The following is a 22,664-nucleotide window of genomic DNA, read 5'->3' as shown; positions in this document are numbered from 1 at the left end:
TACTCGTATGTGTTAGTCAATATGCAAATGAGCTCAATTTGTTCATTTTTTACAGCTGCAGTGCAATGGTTCAGCCACTAGAGGGCCTGTCTTTTTTTTTTACATTACTGTAAAGCATCAGTAACATGAACTGAGCCCAGAATTTTCATTTTCTTTCTTTTTGTGATGACTGAAATCATGACATTCTGCTTTAGACATTGGCCACTTTGGGGGTTGCGGGTGCAGCACCTTTTTATATTATAGGTTTATAAAGAATTTGTTGTCATGTGGTCCTGTGATGGGGATGTCAGACTTAATGACTATGGTTCCTGATCTTGTCACATGCGTATGTCGGAAAAAGTTTCCAAGACTTCATAATTGCAGGTGACGTCATATTGGAGGACTGCATGACGGTGCGCTCGCCACATGCTGACTGTTACTAAGTGCACTCAGTTTTTTTTTATTTTTCCTTGTGATTTACAACTGCAGTACAGCACCTTTGCCACTAGGGGGCCTGCAGTAAAAGGGCTATTTTACTTTGTTTGTTGTCACATTTGCAGAGTGCAGTGAGTCCGTGCTAATGAATATGCAGCACGTCACCGATCCTATAAAAGCTGATCACTTTGGAACCAACAAAGGTTGTGGTTTGCAAACTGCAGTGCAGCATGTTGGCCACTGGGGGGCAGCACTAAACTTTTCTTTTTTTCCTATTCCTGTAAGGCGAGTACTTGAACCCTGAATTTTCAGTCGTGATGTTGGGGGGGCGTACTCACATTGGATTTGCATGTCTGTGGTAGCGCCCCCTGTTGTTACAGCTGATGCCCTTCAGGTTGTGCCCAGCCTCTCGGTGTACTGCAGCGCCATCTGTTGATGCCACTGTCGTCGTGTCCTCTGCTGCAGTTAGTTTTTCATTTTTACACAAATCTCAATTTGCCTTTATGTTTGTTTATATTTTTATCGTTATTCTGGCAACAGTGTTTTTGGAAAACATTTGGTTACAGTTGCCATGACACCGAGTTCATGTGACAGATGGCATCGTCATTCCCTGCCCTGTGCAGTTTCTGTCATTTCAGAACATGGTGAATGGCAATTCAAATGAGTTTGGACCCCAGCTGCAAATTTCCTGCTTTGACAATCATCTAATGAAGTGGAACCCCCCCCCCCGACTCCACACTGGGCCAAAAATTATTTGAATAACAGCTTTGAAGACGCTTTGGCGCCACCTGGTGGCTAATGACTTTAGTTTGTACACAGAAGGCTCCGAGTGTGTCACCACCTTGAACCCGTTAACCCCGCTGTCATTAGAAGAGAACAGAAACGGCCAGCATGTCCCCTGTGAGTCGTACACTCATTACAGGGCGAAGCCAAAGCCCCTCGGGTCAAATCTGGGTTTTTTTTGGGGGGGGGCACCCTAATTGAGACTTCAGCTTTGGGCTCTCGGCTTTTGTGTGGCATAGTCTGAAGTTGCCCCCCTAATGGCCCCAATGATTCCGATTTGTCACCCGCGTCTCCTCACTCCTTTTGTTTCCGTGATGTATTTTTTGCCGACTCTCCTCTCTAAAATCACAATCGTGCTCATTTCTAGTGGGACGATCCCAGTTCTGGTTCCACGTGTCCTTGAATGCCGCACAGGTGACAGGAGACACCATTCCACTGTTCATTTGCATGAAAGACAGGATGCAATTAAAACTGTGACCACCCTCACCCCCATGTGGGACCCCTGGTCCCTTTGCCCCCCTTCTCACCCTGCTGTCCTGGGAATTCACTCGAGTTCTTCGTGCAACGGCCTATGCTGGGACTGACGGTCATTGTGCTGTGGGAAAAGCTTCCTCAGGTGGTCATGCGGTGGATGTTCTGACAGAGGAAAGGCAGCAGTCTTTAATTATATAGCGCCTTTCAGACACAGCCGTCATGTTGTCCCCAAATCTGCAGCTTTAGCTCAGGGGGCCAGTGTGGTGGGGGGGGGGGTGTATATCAAGATGGAGGGTGTCAGACGAGTTTTAGGAGATACAGTTGGAAATCTGTGATAGTGAATTGCTTTTGAGCCATCGGAGGGCTACATGGAGAACTTCAGCAGGGTTGTGAAAGGCACCATATAGGAGAGACCTGCTATTCCGGAATGTTCTTTATATTCATATCTGGTAGGACGGGCACCACATAAGAAAGATGTTCTGTTCTGCTGAAGTATGGGAGTTCATGACGGATATGAAAGGCGCTACATGATGATGACTTGCTGTTCTCTAAAGCTTTGTGTTCATTTCTGATATAAAAGGCACCATATAGGAAACGTGCTGATATCTGATACGAAAGGCGCTATATAAGAATGATGTACAGGAGTTCATATCTGATATGAAAGGCACTACATAAATACCCTAAACTCTTTGTGTTGATATTGGATATGAAAGGCACTACAGTATATAAAACAAGTAGCTATTCTGTATGAAGGAAAGACTGGCTGTGAGTTCATATCTGATACGAAAGGCACTAATATAAAAAGATGAGCCGTCCTGTGGAACTCTGTGCTCATATCTGCTGTGTAAGGCGCTATATAAAGTAATGCTCGCTTGAAGGATGCCCTGAGTGGCGCCATAGGAACCAAAGTCCTACCCGCCTAAACGTGCCATTCTTTCCCCTTTGACTTTCACAACTTTGACGAGCCCACCAATGAGTGAGGGTGTGAGGTGGGTCACGCGTGTCACTTGCCTGTCGGGGGGGCGCACAGTAATTGTCGTGCTTCTCGGTGGCTCCACAGATGGAGGGGTATTTTTCATTCCTGGGAAAAATGACTTTAGAAGTCGGGGCTGAGTGATTGGCAGACATCAACGCTGAACCAACACAGCTAAGTAAAAGATGCAAACCTGGGAGTGCAAGTCCAGTGCAGGTGGGGTGGGGTGGGCTGGCGGCGGTGGGCTTCTGTTATTTGAGGATGACTGCATTTTATTTTTTTTTTTATATATAAACCACGCCCCCTTACCACAACACTGTCACTGAATTGAATTTTCTTAAATTCAGGAGGCGGGGCATTTACAGACTTCTTTGAGGACATGATCAATTTGCATAAACCACACCCCCTCAGTGCAACACTGCACCTGATTTGGATTTCCATAAACTGGAGGCGGGGCACTTTAAGAGGCTTTGGAGCACAAGCACTTGAGGATGGCCTGATTTGCATAAGCCACGCCCCTGGTGGGACACCTTTGTCACTCATGTGGATGTCCACATATTGGAGGTGCTGCAGATTTTAATGTTCAGTTCTTCAAATGGGTGGCCATTTGTATCCTCTTCAGACGGCACACAAAAATGTCTTTTGGCAAGTTGTGTACTTTTTCCTTCTGTTTTTTCCACTTTAGGCAAAAGACTAAAACAAAAAAAAAACAACACACACACACACACACACACACACACGTTTTCCAGTTGAAAGGAGGCCTCCGACTGACCACTGGCCAAATGGTTTTACTGGGTGGGTCATCAAGGGAGTTTCGTTTGATTCGTCCACTCAGTGCCAGTCGTATTTTCCTTGGTAGAATCCTGCAATAAGAGAGTGTCGCCCTCTGCTGGAAGACGTGTGTGCAAGCGCCAATGCAGGACAATAGCTGGGATGCCATGCTTTTTTTTTTTTTTTTTTTTTTCTGATTTATACTTTTTCATTTTTTTCTTTCACTCCTCTCCGTGGCATCATGTCGCCCACGAGATGGCCGCGCTGTGCTCTTTAGCCTTCATCCGCAGGGCTGCGATGCTGGAGGTCTTGCGGTCGGGCTCCGCGTTCAGATCATAGCCATTGATGGCGGCTGGATTGCCAAAGAGGTTTCCTATGTGAGACTGTCCTATGTGCCCACTGCCGCCGGGCACCCCTAGGAACTCGGAGACTCCGCCGCTGCTCGTGTGAGGGTGTGGGGTCATGCAGGAGGTGACCGTTTCACAGGGGACCACACACCCTGGCACTGGAGATGCCGCATTGCTGCCGGTGATCCATGACGGGTTCTGAATCTGTAAGACAGCAAAAAAAGGTAAGTCAGTGATGAGAGGTCATGGCCGGTGAGCCCACCAAGCCCCTCCAGGGCGCCTACTCAGACTGCCATGGACCCCCACATTCTCAGTGCTCTGGTGACCTATGAAAACAGTTCAAAACTGGGGGATGCTCATTCACCCACTGCTTACGCTCCAAGCCCACCAAATGGCCGTTCCAAACCTGTGCTTTAAAGGGGCTTCTGAAAGTGAAAGTGAAAGTGAAAGGCGCCATCCAAAGACTGGCCGGCTTGTGTTTTGTCCTGATGCTCCGGCCAGTCTGTCCAATCACAGCCACAAGGTAGGAATCAACCCCACCATTGAAGGACCCCCACAACACACACACACACACACACACACACATTTGGGAATGGCCAGTCACATAAACGTCATGGGTCTTTGGAGATGTGAGAAGAAATCAGAGGAGTCACCAAGTCACAATGCTGCTGACAGCCCAGATCATATAGCGGATATCATCAGAGCTCTCTGTCCGTCCGACCGTCCATCCATCTTCAAACTTAACTTCACCTACTTCAGGGTCCTGGGAGGCTGCTGCTTATGTCAGGAACATTGCAGATTCTGGATTTTGGGGGGGTTATGTGTGTGCACTCCAATGGGGTCCTCCATGAACCAAATGTGCGCAGTTAACTGGGCTGGGATTTGAACCTGGGACAGTGACACTGTGAGGTGGTGGCACTAATCACCACACCACCCGACAGTCCATCAGTATCCACCATGCATTGGCTAAGGGGGGCTAATGATCTTCTCCGGTCTGCAGACTGTGGTTCACTTGACTGTTAATCATGAAATCTCATCACTGTGGCGGTCTCTGGCTTAGCCCTTCAATGGCTCACATCCTAGCTCTCTAATAGGAAAAAGTTTGTCACACTCGGCCGATAGAAGTCCTCCACCTCACCAGTGTGTCACGTGGTGTCCCTCAGGGTTCGGTCCTCTTTCTACGTTATGTCCTTCCTTTGGGTCCGATTATTCCAGACATGGCCTTAACGTCCACTGCTATGCAGACGATAGACAGTTCTATCTTAATAGATAGATAGATAGATAGATAGATACTTTATTAATCCCAATGGGAAATTAATTAATGCAGACTCGCCTCCCAGCACACCCACTGACTGCATCACTGAGCTTAGGCTATGGATGGAAAATCACTTTCTCAACCTTAATGCCACTAAAACTGAAGTCTTACTGGTGGGTCCAAAATCCCAACTGTCTAAATCAGGGGTCTCCAGCCTTTTTTTTTTTTTCCCCCCCAGAGAGCTACTTTTACAAAATGAAAATGGCCGAGTGCTCCTCATGTTTTCTGACGTTTCTTCTCATAGCTTATTTCAACCCAAACATACTGAATAAGCTCATTTTGCCTGAACATTTACAAAATGTTGGTGTCCACAACTCACATTTTGCATTAAAACATCACAACAAATATCGAGTTCACCTGTCAAGTGCATTTTGTAAGTCTGTGTATCTCACACTACTGAATTAAAACACGAATGCTGTCAAAACAAAACAACTCCAAATCCACAGATGTGACTTCTTCATTTGTCATTGTGTCACATGTCACTGTGTCACTTTATTCACAGGTCCAGTCGCGTGTGTGACGTGTTGTTTAGTTAGTCAGATGACTGGCACTGAGGTGTGTGGTGGAGTGGAGCCCCTCATGTCACTCTTATGGAGTCATTTAAATCTCCGTCTGTCTGTCGTGTTCTGATCTTCGATTTCATGACAGTCATGTCAGACTCCCAGAGGTATGGAGACCCAAACAAAGCAGACATTTTCAGGGCTGCTTAGTGAAGATTCTTCTTGTTACCTGGCTCTGCTAAGCTCCAGAAATGCTGAGAATGCTGTTGAGACTTTAACTGCACATTATTTTGAAGGTTTACTAATATTATATAATAACGTGCAGTGAATACACTTGACGTGATCATTCCTAGTTTTCCTCCTCTCTCTTTCTCTGTGCGTTTACCATTCGTTTGCTCAGAGGTTGATGCGCTTGTTCCTTCCTGAGCAGCTCTTCTTTACTCCACCCTAGCGGCCCGCTGCTTCTCCTTTCTTCTTTTGTCGGCATCTTTCGCGTTAAAACTCATCGAGTTAGTTTCTGTGTTGCAATTACTTAGTACTTTTTTTTTTTATATTTCACTTAAGCTGGCACGGAAGTCTTCAATCTGCTTCAAGAATGATTCAAGATATGAAGAGGTAGAGGAAGTGACTGCGAAGGTGCTAGGAAATGAGAACGATGCACAACCGCCTTGCTGCACACTGTCGAGAGTTGAGTCTACAATAAAATAAAATAAAAAACAAAAACAGTAATAAAAATCATCACCCCGAAAGCGGGTAGTAGACATCACGTAGTTTGCGACCTACAGGTGATTTAAAATCCTGGACAGACAAACGAACAGCCATGGTACGGTAGCGTATCCTCCTTAATAAAATCCCTGTGTGCGTCCAGGTGTCCATGAAGTGCGCATGCGCGGGGCACGGTGCGATGTGCGATATCACTGTCAGAGAAAGTTACCGGTGTTTTATGGAAATACAAACCAGTATTACTGCGAGAGGAAATTAAAGGTACACAATACAGTGACGCATATTACAGCCACATACAAGCCAGTATTACTGTCAGAGAACATTAAAGGCATATTACCGACGCGCACGCCTGTATTACCGCCAGAGAAAATTAAAGGTGTATTACGGACGTACAAGACAGTATTACTGTCACAGAAAATTAAAGACACACAATACACGGCGGCAGCCCACGAAGAACGGTCAGCTCAGCAAGTAAACATCAACGTAAGAAAGGCTGAAAGACAAAGAAAAATACGACCAACAAAAAGAATGAGGGCAAAGTCCCTTGGCATTTAATATAGACTGTGCCTACTAATGTTTATGCACTACTGTTCTAGGGCCCGTTATATAGTGCCATTCATAGCGAGTGGCCACTGACAGTTTAACAGTCAAACTTTATTTTAAATTCGAAATGAGCACAAGCACAGATTTAGCGTCAGTCCTACTTATATTGCGCCTTTCATACTGAGTGGCCACCAACAGATTTACTGGCAAAGTTTACTTTATATATCGTCTTTCATAGCAAGCACTACCACAGATTCACTGTCAATCATGACTTTATATAGCACCTTTCACAATGTCGTGATACTGACTAACAGTTTTACTGTCAAACTGCATGTTATATAGCGCCTTTTATAGTGGGCACCATTACAGATTTAGTGTCTTTATTTTAAATTTTGTGCCATTCATAGCGAGTGACCCCTGACAGTCTGACGGCACACACTTCATTTACAGAGCACCTTTACCATCACAGATTTCCTGTCACTAATAATAACAATAATTCTTTACATTTATAGAACGCTTTTCTCATTTCTCAAAGCGCTCTCCACCCAGGGAGGACCCAGAAAGCGAACACACAATCTCCTTACTGTAAAGCAGCAGCACCCCTCACACTGAGGGGATATAAACAGTTTTACTGTCAGTCATTCTATATAGCGCCTTTCATAGAGAGCAGCGTCACAGATTTACTGTCTTTATTTTATTTCATGCCATTCATTGCAAGTGGCCCCTAATAGTCTGACTGTCACACTTCATGTTACACACCACCTCTCACAATGACAGGATATAAACAGTTTTACTGTCTGCGTTTATATAGCGCCTTTCATAGAGAGCACCATCACAGATTTACTGTCAGTCACTCTATATAGCGCCTTTCATAGAGAGCACCATCACAGATTTACTGTCAGTCACTCTATATAGCGCCTTTCATAGAGAGCACCATCACAGATTTACTGTCAGTCACTCTATATAGCGCCTTTCATAGAGAGCACCATCACAGATTTACTGTCAGTCATTCTATATAGCGCCTTTCCCGTCATAGATGTATTTTCAGTGTGATGGATATTTTTTGTTCAGTCCTGGCACACATTGTTCTTAATTCAGTAGGTTTACGCTGTACTCTGTGATTAACTTGTTTAAATGTACAATGAAAAGGGAACCGTTTCAGTTCACGAATATTGTACCTTATATGCTACTTGATCAGTTGTTCTTTTCTGTATTAGTGTGGCCTCAGCAGGAACATCTGAGTGCTCGATTGATTATTTATGCCTGGCAATAAGGAGTAACAGAAGTCATTGACACGGGGACTCGTTACTGATAAGCTTTTGTGGAGAGAGTCGCGACTCGGTGTTCCTGTTATTAGTCTTCCTTCTCCAAGTATATACAGTAAATAGTTACTATTGGAAGTAAATAAACATACAAGTTTTCATAGCATATTGTACATATTTCGGAAAAGATTTTGAAAGTTCCAATATATGTTTTGAAATGCTGTATTAATGTAATAATGTGAAAACCACTCCATGTGCTTTTTAAAGAGAAACGCACGCAACACCCACGTGGTCTTACGTCTGCTCATTAGCACTTTTTATGTTGTTCATTCAAAGTCTTGTTAATTCCTTCGTATTTTTTATTTAGTTTTCTTGGTATAAAAGACCACAAGTAAATAAAAAACGTGACTCCTGTATTTCTGTTCCTTTAATTGCATCGACTTAAAGTGACGGGCGCTGGAACACCGCGAGCAGTGAGCTGATGCAGCAGCGCAGTAAGATCAGCAAGCGAGTGTCGCAGGTGAGTTTCCTGTAATTGAATGCGCGTGTGTTTCAATTTGTAGAAATATGCGATTTATTGTGTAAAGTACAGCATTAATTAATAACAGAAGACAGTACATACAGAGAGTGGACATTTATGTTAATATTACTGTTAATAAAATCGAATGATACTTTTAGGACGTTATTATTTTTATATTGAATATGTTTCTGTATGTGTGTTTTGATTCCTGGTGAAACTTCTATGGAAAGATCCACGAGTCGGAGTTTCTGTTATTCTTCCTTTTCCAGTCTCAGAAGGAAGTAACATCAGTCTGTGTTATATAGCGCCTTTCATATTGAGTGAGAACTAACACTTTGATTGTCAACGTTGTCACCTTTCAATGAGAGCACGAGCACAGATTTACTGTCAGTCATCACATTCTACAGTACCACCTTTCTGATTTACTGTTTAACTTTTATAGTGCCTTTCATAGAGAGCACCATCACAGATTTACTGTCTTTATTGTCTGTAGTGCCATTAATTGCGACTGGCCATGGCCAGTTTTACTGTCACACTTTATATGTTATATAGCACCTTTCCCATTGTAGATTTACTGTCAGTCTGTGTTATATAGCGCCTTTCATACTGAGTGAGAACTAACAGTTTGATTGTCAAAGTTTATTTTATATAGCACCTTTCATAGTGAGCACGAGCACAGATTTACTGTCAGTCATCACATTCTACAGCACCTCCTTTCCAATTTACTGTTTAACTTTCATTTTATAGCGCCTTTCATAGTGAGTGCTATCACAGATTTACTGTCACTGATTATTTTACTATGTAGCGCGTCCCTCTTACTATGGATAAGGAGCCCGCCACACACAAAAAACTCCTATTCTTAGGAAAAATAATTATATTATTTATGGAACTCGACAGAACCTGAGCACCTATTTGAAGTCCCCAGAAGGAGTTTTTTAAGAATTTATACACAAAAGAAAAATAAATCACCCCAACAAGTATTTTAAAAAACAAAAGAAAATTTATAAGTCAAATAAATCCTAATTAATAAGTCCCCCTTTAACCTTTCTATAATATACAAAAAGAAATCCAGAAAGAAAGCAAGAAAACGCAGAAAAAGAAAAACCCAGGAAGAGAAACAGAAATATAACCTACTTATCAATACCCCCAACTAATTCACAGAACATAACCGACTAAATACACATATATACAAATATATACAAATATAAAATTAGACACCCGCTCACACAATCCACCTGTGATCCCCAGTCCCTTTTATATTATTGTCGATAAAGTCTTAATCCACCCGGCCTGGGAAGTCTGTGACAAATCCAGCAATCCAGTCAGTTAACCTTCGCGGACTCGTACGCCGTATTAAAAGGTAATTAGAAGCAATCTCACCGGCCTGGCGAACGATTCCTTGTCACAAGCTGAAATCCGTAGCACCCGGTTGTTTCGGCGTTAGCGTCCTTTAATGGCCGCCGCCCGCAGCACAAATGTCAGGTGAAGCCGTGAACTCCAAGATCCTTACCGATTAGCAAGAGCTCCTTTTCGTTGAGTCCAGCCGGTATTACAATGGAGCCTAACGAGCTTTTACCGTTAACTTCTTTACCAAGTCACTTTCCCAGGTCCTTCCTTAAATCGACTTTCCTCAAGCTCCTCTCCTCTTCCTTTAACTCTCTCGAACTCCTTCCTTTATTTTTTTATTTCTTTTCAATACGTGCCTCCTCGCCTTTTAAAGAGGGTTTTTCCTCTTACGTCACACCCCAGTTCATTTTGGCAAGGACCCCCAGGCATTGTTTGGACCCCTACTCCCTTTAAAGAGATATCCCACGGACATTAATTGCATTGGACATCAACTCTAAAGGGCAAGCGGCAGAAAACAGTTAAAAGCACACAATAAAAATAATATGTGACAACCGTTACAACTATATAGTGCCTTTCCAACGAGAGGATTCAATCAGTTTTACCGCTGGGTTTTACTTGATACAGTACTGACTATTCAAGGTGCTGCTGCAGATTTACTGTCAGTCGTTTTTATATAGCGCCTTTCATAGTGATGGCTCTCCACTATGTGACTGGATGACATGGGGATCACACGACACACAAGTAAACGGAGATGATTTTTTTCATGGACGTCTTCCTCCTGTTTGCCTTTGCCTCACTGTTCTGTGTCACCTTCTCTCTCTGTCACCATTGTGTCACCTTCTCTCTCTGCTTTTACCCACACATCACTGCAAACCACGTGGGGGTGAGTAAGACGTTAACAAAATATACAGGGTGGGCAAAAGTAGATTTACAGGGGTTTGTATGGAAAAAGACCTGCAGTTTGTGATTATTACAACGGCTTCACAGGAATGTCCCGACGGTTGGTTGGTTCCACAGGTCCAGTCTCTCAGAGAAATATCCACCCATCCATCCTATATTGCTATATCCTAACTACAGGGTCACGGGGGTCTGCTGGAGCCAATCCCAGCCAACACGGGGGGCAAGGCAGGAAACAAACCCCAGGCAGGGCGCCAGCCCACCGCAGGGCACACACACACACCAAGCACACACTAGGGACAATTTAGACTCGCCAATGCACCTAACCTGTATGTCTTTGGACTGTGGGAGGAAACCGGAGTACCCGGAGGAAACCCACGCAGAAAACCCGGGAAGCGAACCCTGGTCTCCTAACTGCGAGGTAGCAGCACTACCCACTGCGCCACCGTGCCGCCCCATAGAAATATATTAAAAAGAAATGATTCCCTCTTTTCCGTCGCCCCTTTGCTAAACTAATCGCCCATACTGATAATGCGGCGAGCAGTCTCTGTTGAGCAGCGCACACTTTGCATCACATATAAGACGCCCGTTGATAGAATGGAAAGCGCATCATCGGATGGTCTGTTGCACCAAAGGCCCTGTGTAGGCTGACCAGCCCGTAAAACCCTCGATGATCTTCCACTCGCCTTTCCCCAACTGAACAGAACTGAATACAATCCCGCATTAGCGTTAATGTGCTGTTCAGTACTCCAAGGTAGTGTGTGGCTCATAGATGGCTGAAATCTGCCACTGAACAGCCAAAAAGCCAGGTGTCGACAGATGTATACAGGTATGGCACGGCTCCTGGTTGTTCTCTTTTCAGAACAGGATCCATAATGGTGCACAATAGCATCAGAATGAGACCGAGTCGTCTAAAACGACAAATCGGCCATTCGTCAGTCTCGGCCTGCGCCGGAATGTGCGCTCCTCTCTCCTCAGTGCGCCCTGATGGGCCAAATGGTGCAGAAGTCATGAAGTTCAAATCCATGCCCTTTAATAGGACAACACACTCAGCTGGGTACAAAGCCGTGTGACGCGGTTACTGGAAACAAAACAAGACCCCCATGTTGTTGAATATTCATCAGACTAGTAGCTAACTTGACAGCGACTTCGATGAAGTGTGTGATATCTTGTAATTTATAATTTGCATATTCATACAGTATTTATTTTATATTCCTTTAAAATGTGATTTGTACAAATGCCATTCATATACCCAACTGAGTGCAGTTTGTTCGGCAAAAAATGGCAATTTCTGCATTTTAAATGAAATCCGCCATACAATAAAGAGCAGAACGTGAAGGGTTCTGAAGGCGCTCTTAATCGGCTTCATTTCTAGCCGTGTGTCAGGACGGGGTGCTAAGTCTCTAATGATATAGCGCCTCACAGTGGCGGCCTTAGGGGTGTGCGGGGCCTAGGGCTGACCAACCCCACGCGGGGCCGATTACGTCAAACGCTGTTACCACCGGCAGGTGTGGCCTGTATAAACCTGCGCGCGAATTTAATAATAATGTTAACATACACCGGATTTTCTCATTTCAGTATTCAGCTAAATTTTCTTATGATAACACGCAGACTACTGAAGACTATAACTTGACACGCGGACCTCAAAAGCGGGGCCCTCCTTAGGCGCGGTCGCCCCACTTGCCACCCCCAAACGCCGCTCTTGGCGCCTCATATAGCGCCTCCTCGTCATCGGCCCTTTTCAAGGCCTACAAATAAACTGTAAGACAGTCAGTGGTGGCGGCCGACCCGGTGACTCCATTGCTGTATATAGCGCCTTTTCCCTGCTGAATTTAGTAACGGCCTGACATGTGTTTGTGTATTTCCACACAAGGACTTTTAGGACAGCGGTAGGTTGGCGCCCTGCCCGGGGTTTGTTACCTGCCTTGCGCCCTGTGTTGGCTGGGATTGGCTCCAGCAGACCCCCCGTGACCCTGTAGTTAGGATGTAGCGGTTTGTATAATGGATGGATGGATGGACTTTTGGGAGTTCAACTGACTCGCTCAGGGTCACGCAGGGAGTGGGCAGAAAAATAAATAAATCAAATGAGAGAATGTCATAGATAAAAACAACTCAGTGTTCCAGGGGGGCTCAGACCGCGGGTGAACGTTGCCCTCTTGCCCGCTCCCCTCCATTGGCTGGCAGGCTTATCCCTTTGCCAGTCTGATGTGATGACCTGAACCTGAGAGGGCATGTGGAGCTTCTTTACTGAGGTGATGACCATGCGCCCCGGCCCACCCAGCCCACCCCCTCATTCTCAGAGGACTGGTGGGGGAGTAAAAGATAAAAGGGACGAGCGAGCGCCAGTCCAGATGTGTGAGGATGAGCGCATTCCACAGCTGCTGCAGCTCCCCGGAGCGTCCCCCGCAAATTCATAATAAATGGCAGCTATGCTGACCTCCTGTTGAAGGTGCATCTTGCTGCAGCTGCACCGGACTTTGGCTGGGGGGTGCGGTTCATTTTTTAGATTATATAGCGCCTTTGTGAGATGCTTTCATGTATCAATGTCATATAACAAAGTTGACCATGATGGGGAGCGAGGGGGTCTTCATCAGGCAGCATGTTATTTTAGCTGACACTTCATTCTGGTTCAGTTCCAGCTGTTTCCTCTCCTGCTTCTTCTGCTTGTACTTGAGGGAGATGAAGAACATCATCAGTGATTGTCCAGACCATTTGGGATGAACTGTGCTGAGTCCCCTTACAGAAGTGCCCATAGCACCTTGCAAAAGTCTTCATTCTGTTTTTCACATCTTTTCATCCATCATTATTCTCATTGAGAACTGCACCACACAAGCTGTGAACGGGATGCCACCCCTTGACGTTTCCCCTGCCGAAGAACTCCAGTTTCACGTGTATTCAAGTGGGCACTGCCAGGACGTGAGGTCATCTGAGTCTTCTGAGCTTTAAGCCCCTGCTTGGCAGAAGCTCCTCATCCCACAGCAGCCATTCCAACTTTGTCCTGGTGGGTGGTGAGTCCACGTCTGGCCACTTGAGAACATGACCTCATGACGTGGACTGTTTTCAGAGGTCTTTTGCTGAGTGAAGCTGGTTCTCCTCATTGATTTTCATCAATCTAATCACTTTCCTTGTGTCCCAGTACTGGACGGTGGAGGTCATCCTCCCGACGTGGCTTCTCTGCTCAGCTGCTGAAGTCAATTTTGGTTTCCTCACACTGACTACACGGCATCAGAGTTGGATACGTATGGGTCCTTAAATGCTAAAGACGCCCCCATCCCATTGATCCCATCCTCACTGTTCGGCCAAAGAGGTGACGGTGGTAAAGTTTGACATTACGGTCCTCCTGTCATGGAGCTTGTTGGTTTCTTGTTCTGTTCTCTAGCTGCTCCCTTTAGAAGAATCTGAAAGCCATCCATCTGCATTTTTTTTCATCTTCTTCTTCTTTTCGTGGACTTGATGGCCTTCCTGTGTCCGAGCCCCTCCTCAGAGTAGTGTGGGCGACGCCTGTCAGCTGTCCTGAGTGATCAGCCAAACTCCAATCACATTTTAGAGTCACCAGAAGAGGAGCGAGTGAGGTTGTACCTGAGCTCAGTCTGGACAGCCACGTCCAATGAAGCCACTAATCTTATAATAAAGAAGGTTAAGGTGGGATGGTGGGATGTCCTCAATTAAAATGGGTGGCTCTTTCATATTATTGAGCTGTACATGAATGACACAAACATGAACATGAACTTGAGATTAATACATCTAAGCAGTGATGGAGAGGGTTTGGGGCTGTGGTTGGACTTCCTAAATATGCCCACCAGGGCGGAGGCGGAGCTGAGAGGATACAATCAGAAAGTGGAGGGGTGGGGCTACAGGGACACTATTTGAATATAACAGCAGTGAGGGGCGGGGGCCACTTCGACACTTTCTAAATGTGAAGAGTGTGGTGCTACAAGCCCATTGTCTGGAGGTGGGTGAAGCCACAGACACCATCTAAATGGAATATGGTGACTCTACAGGGACCCTATGTGCTTGTGCACACAGGGAGGGAGGGGGTGGAGCTAAGGGAGGATACTATGAGAAAGTGGAGGGGTGGTGCTACAAAGCACCTATCAGAATATGAAAGCAGTGAGGGGCGGGACCATGGAGACACTGTCTGAAACTCAGTAAAGGTGAGGGGGAGTGCTAAATGGTACATTTCTGTTATTGGATGGTCAGTGATACAGGGAGCCTATGTGTTTGTGCACACAGAGAGGGAGTGGAGCTAAGGGAGGATACGATAAGAAAGTTGAGGGGCGGGGCTTAAAGGACCCTGTTTGACTATAATAGCTGTGAGGGGAGGGGCCACAGAGACACTTTCTGAATGCGGAGTGTGTGGTGCCACAGGATCAGTGTCTAGAAGTGCATTCAAGGAGGTGGGTGGTGCTACAGATATCAACATCCGGCGCCGCCGAGAGTGGCAGCCTTTTCAGCAGCTCCGTGTAGGACTATATGTGTATGTGTATTTTTCTACTTTTATTTTTCTATTTTTATTTATTGATCACTCCTACCACTTTATTTTATGTGGATTTACAAATGAACACCAGCAAAACCAAGGAACTGGTGGTGGATTTTAGGAGACCCAGGCCCCTCATGGACCCCGTGATCATCAGAGGTGACTGTGTGCAGAGGGTGCAGACCTATAAATACCTGGGAGTGCAGCTGGACGATAAATTGGACTGGACTGCCAATACTGATTCTCTGTGCAAGAAAGGACAGAGCCACCTGTACTTCCTTAGAAGACTGGCATCCTGCAGATGTTCTATCAGATGGTTGTGGCGAGTGCCCTCTTCTAGGCAGTGGTGTGCTGGGGAGGCAGCATTAAGAAGAAGGATGCCTCACGCCTGGACAAACTGGTGAGGAAGGCAGGCTCTATTGTTGGCATAGAGCCGGACGGTTTGACATCCGTAGCAGAGCATCCACTAAACAGTATCATCTCCAGACAGAGGAGCAGTTTCAGCGACAGACTGCTGTCACTGTCCTGCTCCACTGACAGACTGAGAAGATCATTCCTCCCCCAAACTATGCGACTCTTCAATTCCACCAGAGGGGGTAAACGTTGAACATTATTCAAGTTATTGTCTGTTTTTTACCTGCATTAATTTAATATTTTTTGCTGCTGGAGTATATGAATTTCCCCCTAGGATTAATAAAGTATCTATCTATCTATCTATCTATCTATCTATCTATCTACAGGGAGATGATGTCAGTGTGGAGGTTGCAGTGTTTTTTTTTGGGGGGGGTTGGCCATGGGAGAACTGAGCCTCTGCTATCAGAAAGTGGAGGAGAGCAGCTACAAGGACAGTGTATGGATTTGCACACAGGTTGGTGGGTGCGTCCATGGGGTGACTTTTTGAATGTGCACACTGGGCACAAGGGGTACTTGTTGAATATGCCTGAAGGATGAGCGTGGTGCGGAGAAGGTAAATATAGTAAATGGTTTGGCCAAACAGACACTTTTTGAAAATTAATGCAGGTGAAGGGAGGTGCTGTGGGCAAATTACCTGAGAGTAGAGGGGTGGAGCTACAAGAACACATCTGAAAGAGAGGAGAAGGTGCTGGGGTGGGACTATCTGAGAGCAGGGGGCGGCGCTTCAGGGAGCGGGACAGTGGTGTGGGGATACTGTTTGAAGGTGGAGGGGCGATGCTGCAGGGAAACTTACTGATGGGGTTCAAAGAGGGAGAGGGCTGAGGGACACCACATGAGGTGGAGGGGGAGGTTGAACGTTGTGCTAATGGGTCTTCAATACGTGCAGGTCAAGAGACCCCCCATCCAAATTTTGTCTTGGGGACAAATGTGTAGCAGTGCTACTTAAGAACTGCATCTCCCAGCAGTCCCTGCTGGGGTCAAAGGTAGCCTCAGGCAGTTAAAAGGAGGGCAGAGGGCAAAGAGAGAAAATAGTTTGTTTTGTGTGTGTTGCGGTTATCTGTCGTTTCTGCCTGCTGTTATTGGTTTTCTAATCTTTTTGTCCTGGACTGTATTCGTTTGTTGGGAGCCTGGATTGTCTGTCTACCTGTACACTGAGAACTGTGTTTGATTATTTGGTTTTCCGGAAGATTGGATCGCTCCTGAATCAACCATCAACCATCAACATCATCAGTAACTACCGGTAGGACTGTATTTTTCCTTCTCCATTTCAACATACAGATCACTGGACTTAACTTGGTCACTTTTCGTCTTCATCCGGTTTGGTTTATATGGACTTTGCTGTGTGGTGTTTGAGTTTATATGTAATATCGCCGAAGGGGTCAGCGGTGGTATTACTTTTTTCATTATTATTTCAGGTCATTATATTTGTAATTGTTTGCCTTTCCCAGTGTGCTTTATTGTCTCTGTTGTGAGTGTGTGTGTGGGTCGATCCAAGGCTGGGGACGTTCCCGGGATCTCTTCAATTAAAATAAATAAATCACCGTCATCTTTGACGGTGTGAATCTTAGCGGCCCCTGAGTTTCCGGCGAGGCGGTTGTGAGGGTGCAGCGTCTGGAACAGTCCTTCGCGAAGTGTGTGCAGCGCCTGGAAGCCAATATGAGGGAGGAGATCAGGAGGCAGGTGCAGGATAGCTGGCGTGCCGTCACGCAGCCACTGGGGCAGTCGACTCCTTTAGCGGGAGTGGGGATCAACTGGGGACAGTCATCCTTGTCCGTTGCGATGCCGCGGATGGAGTTCCCTAAGCTGGCCCCTCAGTGTGCACCCACGGGCATTGTCGACTTTGTGGAGGAGGTCGACTTGTTCGTGGAACTGCATCCTCTGAGTGGAGCCGAGCTGTGGGGATTCCTGAACACGGCACTCAGCGGGCCGGCACGCTCTTGGTGGTTTGCTGAGCGGCACAAGTGTAACACCTGGGCGGAGTTTCGTGCTGCCTTCCTGAAAGTGTTCCTCTCAGATGAATACCAGGTGCTGTTGGAAGAAAAGCTCCGGACCTTAGTACAAAAGCCATCGCAGAGTCTCAGGGACTTTGTCTTTGAGTTCCGTGCGTTGTGCCTTAAGTGGCGATCTGACATGCGTGAGGAAGAGATATTGCGACGTGTCCTTGACGCTTGTGACCCTCGGGTGGCAGCTACTCTGAGGGGGGTCGTGAAGTCGGTTGATGAGTTGGTGAAGGTGGGGTCCCGAGTGGAAAAGGACTGGGCGGCTATTGGGATTAGTGGGTCTCGAAAGGGTCCTACGTCTCGGGATGTCCCCTGTCCCAAACCACGAGGAAAGGCCCCAGTGGATCCCTGTGCCGATCTCACCCTGGTGCAAGCCACCTTGCCCCTCTTAGTGCTGCCCGTACAAGTGCGAGGTGTCACTGGAGAGGCGGTCGTAGATACAGGGAGCACTTATACCCTTATGAAATACAGCTTGTGGGAAAAGCTTAAAGTGCCTCATGAGCAGTTAAGGGGAAGTGCAAAAGTAAAATTCTTTCTTGCGGATGGAAGGGCGCACGGAGCCAGGGGCAGGGATCCTATGAGGCTCTGCTTACATGAGACACACTGGGAGGCAGAGGTTTACATCCTGGAAGATGACCACCTGTCGATGCCCTTATTACTGGGAATGGACTCTCTTGTGTCAGTAGGTCTGACTATCCATCTGTCGCGGCTGGAGTATGAGTTGCCGGGGGGTGAAGTCCATCGGTTTGGGACGAAGGCTCAAAGCAATCTGGTTTGGCCTAACTTGTGTTATTATCTCGCGCAGTTGGTGGATGAGCCCAGCCCAGTAGAGAAGGCTATTCTTGAACAGCCGGAGCTCGTTCAGCCACTGCTTAGGAGGTGGCACTCGGTGTGGACGGACAAATTGGGTCGGACTGAGGTGGTGTGTCATCACATTCACACAGTCGACCCTCTCCCTGTTCGGCACAGAGCCTACAGAGTGTCGCCTCTGAAAAGAGGAATAATCAAGGAGTGGGTTGACCAGATGTTGGCAGAGGGGGTCATCGAGCCTTCCACCTCGCCATGGGCTAGCCCCACGGTACTCGTTCAGAAGGCCGACGGGACCTACCGATTCTGTGTGGACTATCGGGAGCTGAACAAGAAGACCTTGGATGACGCATACCCCATGCCACTCATTCATGACATCTTGGAGTCTTTGCATGGGGCAGCAGTATTCAGCTCCCTTGATTTGAAGTCAGGGTATTGGCAGGTAAGGATGGGGAAGAGTAGCATGGAAAAGATGGCCGTCATCACCCCGGAGGGGTTGTTTCAGTTTCGAGTGATGCCCTTTGGACTGAAAAACGCTGGGGCGTCATTCCAACGGCTAATGGAGCAGGTACTCCGGGGACTCATTGGGAAGACCTACTTTGTTTATATTGATGATATCATTGTATTCTCCCCATCTGTCCAACAACATCTAAAGGACCTCGACCGCATCTTCCAGAAACTGCATAAGGCTCATCTCACCCTCAACATCAAGAAGTGTAGATTTCAGCAAGACCATCTGAACTTCCTCGGCCATGTGGTGTCAGCAGACGGGGTCCGAGTGGACCCGAAGAAAATTAAGTCCATCCTGGACTACCCAGCGCTCCAGGAGGTAAAAAGTCTCCAGCGCTTCCTGGGGATGGCTGGGTGGTTCCACAAATTTGTGCATGGGTTTGCCAACATCGCTGCCCCTTTGTTCCAGCTGCTGAGGAAGGGATCCCCCTGGGAGTGGTCACCAATGTGCCAGGACTCTTTTGAAAGACTCAAACAGGCCCTGATATCGCCACCAGTCCTGGCACAGCCTGATCCTTCATTAACCTTTCAGGTCCACACTGACGCAAGTGACCTCGTGCTCAGCGCCATTCTATCCCAAACTAGCCAAGGAGAGGAAAGAGTGGTGGCCTATGCTTCACGGTCACTAAAGGGCGCCGAGTATAATTATTCCACCACCGAGAAGGAATGCCTCGCTGTCGTGTGGGCCATGGAAAAGTGGCGGCACTTCCTGGAGGGAACATCGTTTGAAGTCTACACTGACCATAGGGCTCTGACCTGGGCATTCAATTGCCCGAAGACCACGTCTAGGCTAACAAGGTGGGTATTGCGCCTCCAACAATTCACGTTCAGGGTGTGCTATCGGAAGGGTTGTGCTAACGTTGTGCCCGATGCCTTATCACGGGTTCACGAGCCCGCGCCAGTGGTATGTGCGGTATCGGTCTCTAACCCTTGGCCTGATCTTCCCCTGAACATGCAGGAAATCGTTCAATCTCAAGCAGCCAGTCCTGTATGTCAGGGGTTGAGAGAGGGCTCGGGGGGGAGGCCTGACCGCATACATTATAGGGAACTTCAAGGGGCACTCTATCGCTGCGTTCCAACAAAAGATCGGGGTTACCATTATCAGTTGGTAGTGCCCGAGACATATGTGCCCAAGTTCCTACAGTATTATCATGATAGCCCGATCGGTGGTCACCTTGGATGTACTAAGACACTGTTTAAAATCTTGGAGGTGGCATGGTGGCTGACTGTACGCAAAGACGTCTGGTCCCATGTCCAGACTTGTACCACCTGTCAGCAATACAAAACCCCACCTGGTCTCCCCTCGGGACAGCTTCAGCCAGTAACTGTCACTACCCCGGGGGAAAGCCTAGGCGTGGACCTAATGGGACCATTTCCTGCTAGCAAGGACCGGAAGACCTACCTGATGGTGGTTGTGGACTATTTTACTCGCTGGGTGGAGCTATTCCCTTTGGCTAATGCCACCGCCAAGAAGATATGTTCCACCCTGAAGGATGAGATATTTACCCGATGGGGGGTGCCGAAGAACATCATCACAGATCGGGGCCCGCAGTTTACCGGCTCAGAGGCCGAAGAGTTGTGGAAACAATGGGGGGGGTGGTTCACCTGAAAACGACAGCATACCATCCCCAAGCAAATCGCACTGAGCGGGTGAATCGGACCCTGAAGACCATGATAGCATCCTTCGTCAGAGACCACCATCAGGATTGGACAAAGTGGCTGCCTGAGCTGCGGTTCGCATTGAACACGGCGGTGCACGAGGTTACAGGTGAAACCCATGCATTGTTAGCTTTAGGCAGACAGATAAACGGACCACTAGAAAGGATCATTGAGCTCAACCCACCTAAACCAGACACATCACTACACAATCACTTGCAAAGTATTCAACACATCACACAACAGGTAAAGGAGAGGATGGTGAGGTCCCAGTCCAGACAATCTCAATCGTACAACCAGAGACATAAGCTTGTGCAATTCTCGGTTGGGGAGAAAGTCTGGATCAGAACTCATCCCCTCTCCAAAGCCTCTTAGAAATTCACTGCTAAACTGGCTCCTAAGTGGTTCGGCCCGGCTACGGTTGTCCAAAAGAAGGGACCAGTGACCTACGCAATAGAGTGGGGATTGCCAGGGACTAAAAAAATAGACACGGTAAACATCTCCAATCTCAAGCCTTGGTTTGGCCGTACACCACGGCCTGGGGGTGGGGATTGTAGCAGTGCTACTTAAGAACTGCATCTCCCAGCAGTCCCTGCTGGGGTCAAAGGTAGCCTCAGGCAGTTAAAAGGAGGGCAGAGGGCAAAGAGAGAAAAAAGTTTGTTTTGTGTGTGTTGCGGTTATCTGTCGTTTCTGCCTGCTGTTATTGGTTTTCTAATCTTTTTGTCCTGGACTGTATTCGTTTGTTGGGGGTCTGGATTGTCTGTCTACCTGTGCACTGAGAACTGTGTTGGATTATTTGGTTTTCCGGAAGATTGGAGCACTCCTGAATCAACCATCAACCATCAACATCATCAGTAACTACCGGTAGGACTGTATTTTTCCTTCTCCATTTCAACATACAGATCGCTGGACTTAACTTGGTCACTTTTCGTCTTCATCCTGTTTGGTATATATGGACTTTGCTGTGTGGTGTTTGTGTTTATATGTAATATCGCCAAAGGGGTCAGGGGTGGTATTACTGTTTTCATTATTATTTCAGGTCATTATATTTGTAATTGTTTGCCTTTCCCAGTGTGCTTTATTGTCTCTGTTGTGAGTGTGTGTGTGGGTCGATCCAAGGCTGGGGACGTTCCTGGGATCTCTTCAATTAAAATAAATAAATCACCGTCATCTTTGACGGTGTGAATCTTAGCGGCCCCTGACCGCTACAAATGTCTATCTATCTATCTATCTATCTATCTATCTATCTATCTATCTATCTATCTATGATGGGAAAGATTCACTTTAATACAATGATACATGTCTGCGAGTCTGTCCGTGTGTCTATCTAGTCCCTGTGTCTCTGTCATTCCAATCGATGGCACATCCCAAATATTTCTAGTAATGCATTTTATTGCTAGAAATGATTGTGATGCACCATCTGTTGGAATGGAAAATACAATGTTTTTTACTACTACATGAATTACAGAATGCATTCCAATAGTTGGCACACTGCAAACGTGAATGGTTAGGTCTAAATTGATTAGTTAGATTTTGACCTGGTCCTGGATGGGTAGCGCAGCTAGTACTGTATAAAGGCACAGGTTTGCCAGATCAATTTCCAATATTACTCCGCTTTGGGACCCTGCATGAGCCACTTCACCTACCAAGGCTCATATGATATACTGTACATATGGAAACAGTTGTACTGTACATGTAAAGCCCTTTGCGGTGGTGGTGTCAAATCAAACGAAAAGTGCTGAGATTCAATCCCACCGCTGACACAAATCGTAACCCTTCGTGACTCTCTTCACTTATCAGGCCTCATATATTGTAGAAACGTGCCACAGCTGAAATGCACTTTGAGATGATACCCACTATGAAAAGGCAGCTTATAAAACAAAATGGCTGTTAGATCAGTCACCAAAAGTGACTTCCTCTGTGACCCTGAA

General features: G+C 46.7%; 1 protein-coding gene across 1 annotated transcript in view; it reads right to left on the bottom strand.

Annotated features, from left to right (window-relative positions):
- Positions 1-2,933: 2,933 nt before the first annotated feature.
- The window catches only part of alx4a (ALX homeobox 4a), a 215,232-nt gene continuing 195,501 nt past the window's right edge, over positions 2,934-22,664 (bottom strand). Inside the window, exon 4 of the mRNA XM_028796058.2 lies at positions 2,934-3,966. Within this exon, the coding sequence (XP_028651891.1) occupies positions 3,655-3,966 (312 nt within the window). The 3' untranslated portion in view covers positions 2,934-3,654. The remainder of the gene's footprint in view (positions 3,967-22,664) is intronic.

This window comes from Erpetoichthys calabaricus, chromosome 2 (assembly GCF_900747795.2).
Source record: "Erpetoichthys calabaricus chromosome 2, fErpCal1.3, whole genome shotgun sequence".
NCBI classification, from domain to species: domain Eukaryota; kingdom Metazoa; phylum Chordata; class Cladistia; order Polypteriformes; family Polypteridae; genus Erpetoichthys; species Erpetoichthys calabaricus.
This window is presented reverse-complemented; position numbering and strand designations above follow the sequence as displayed.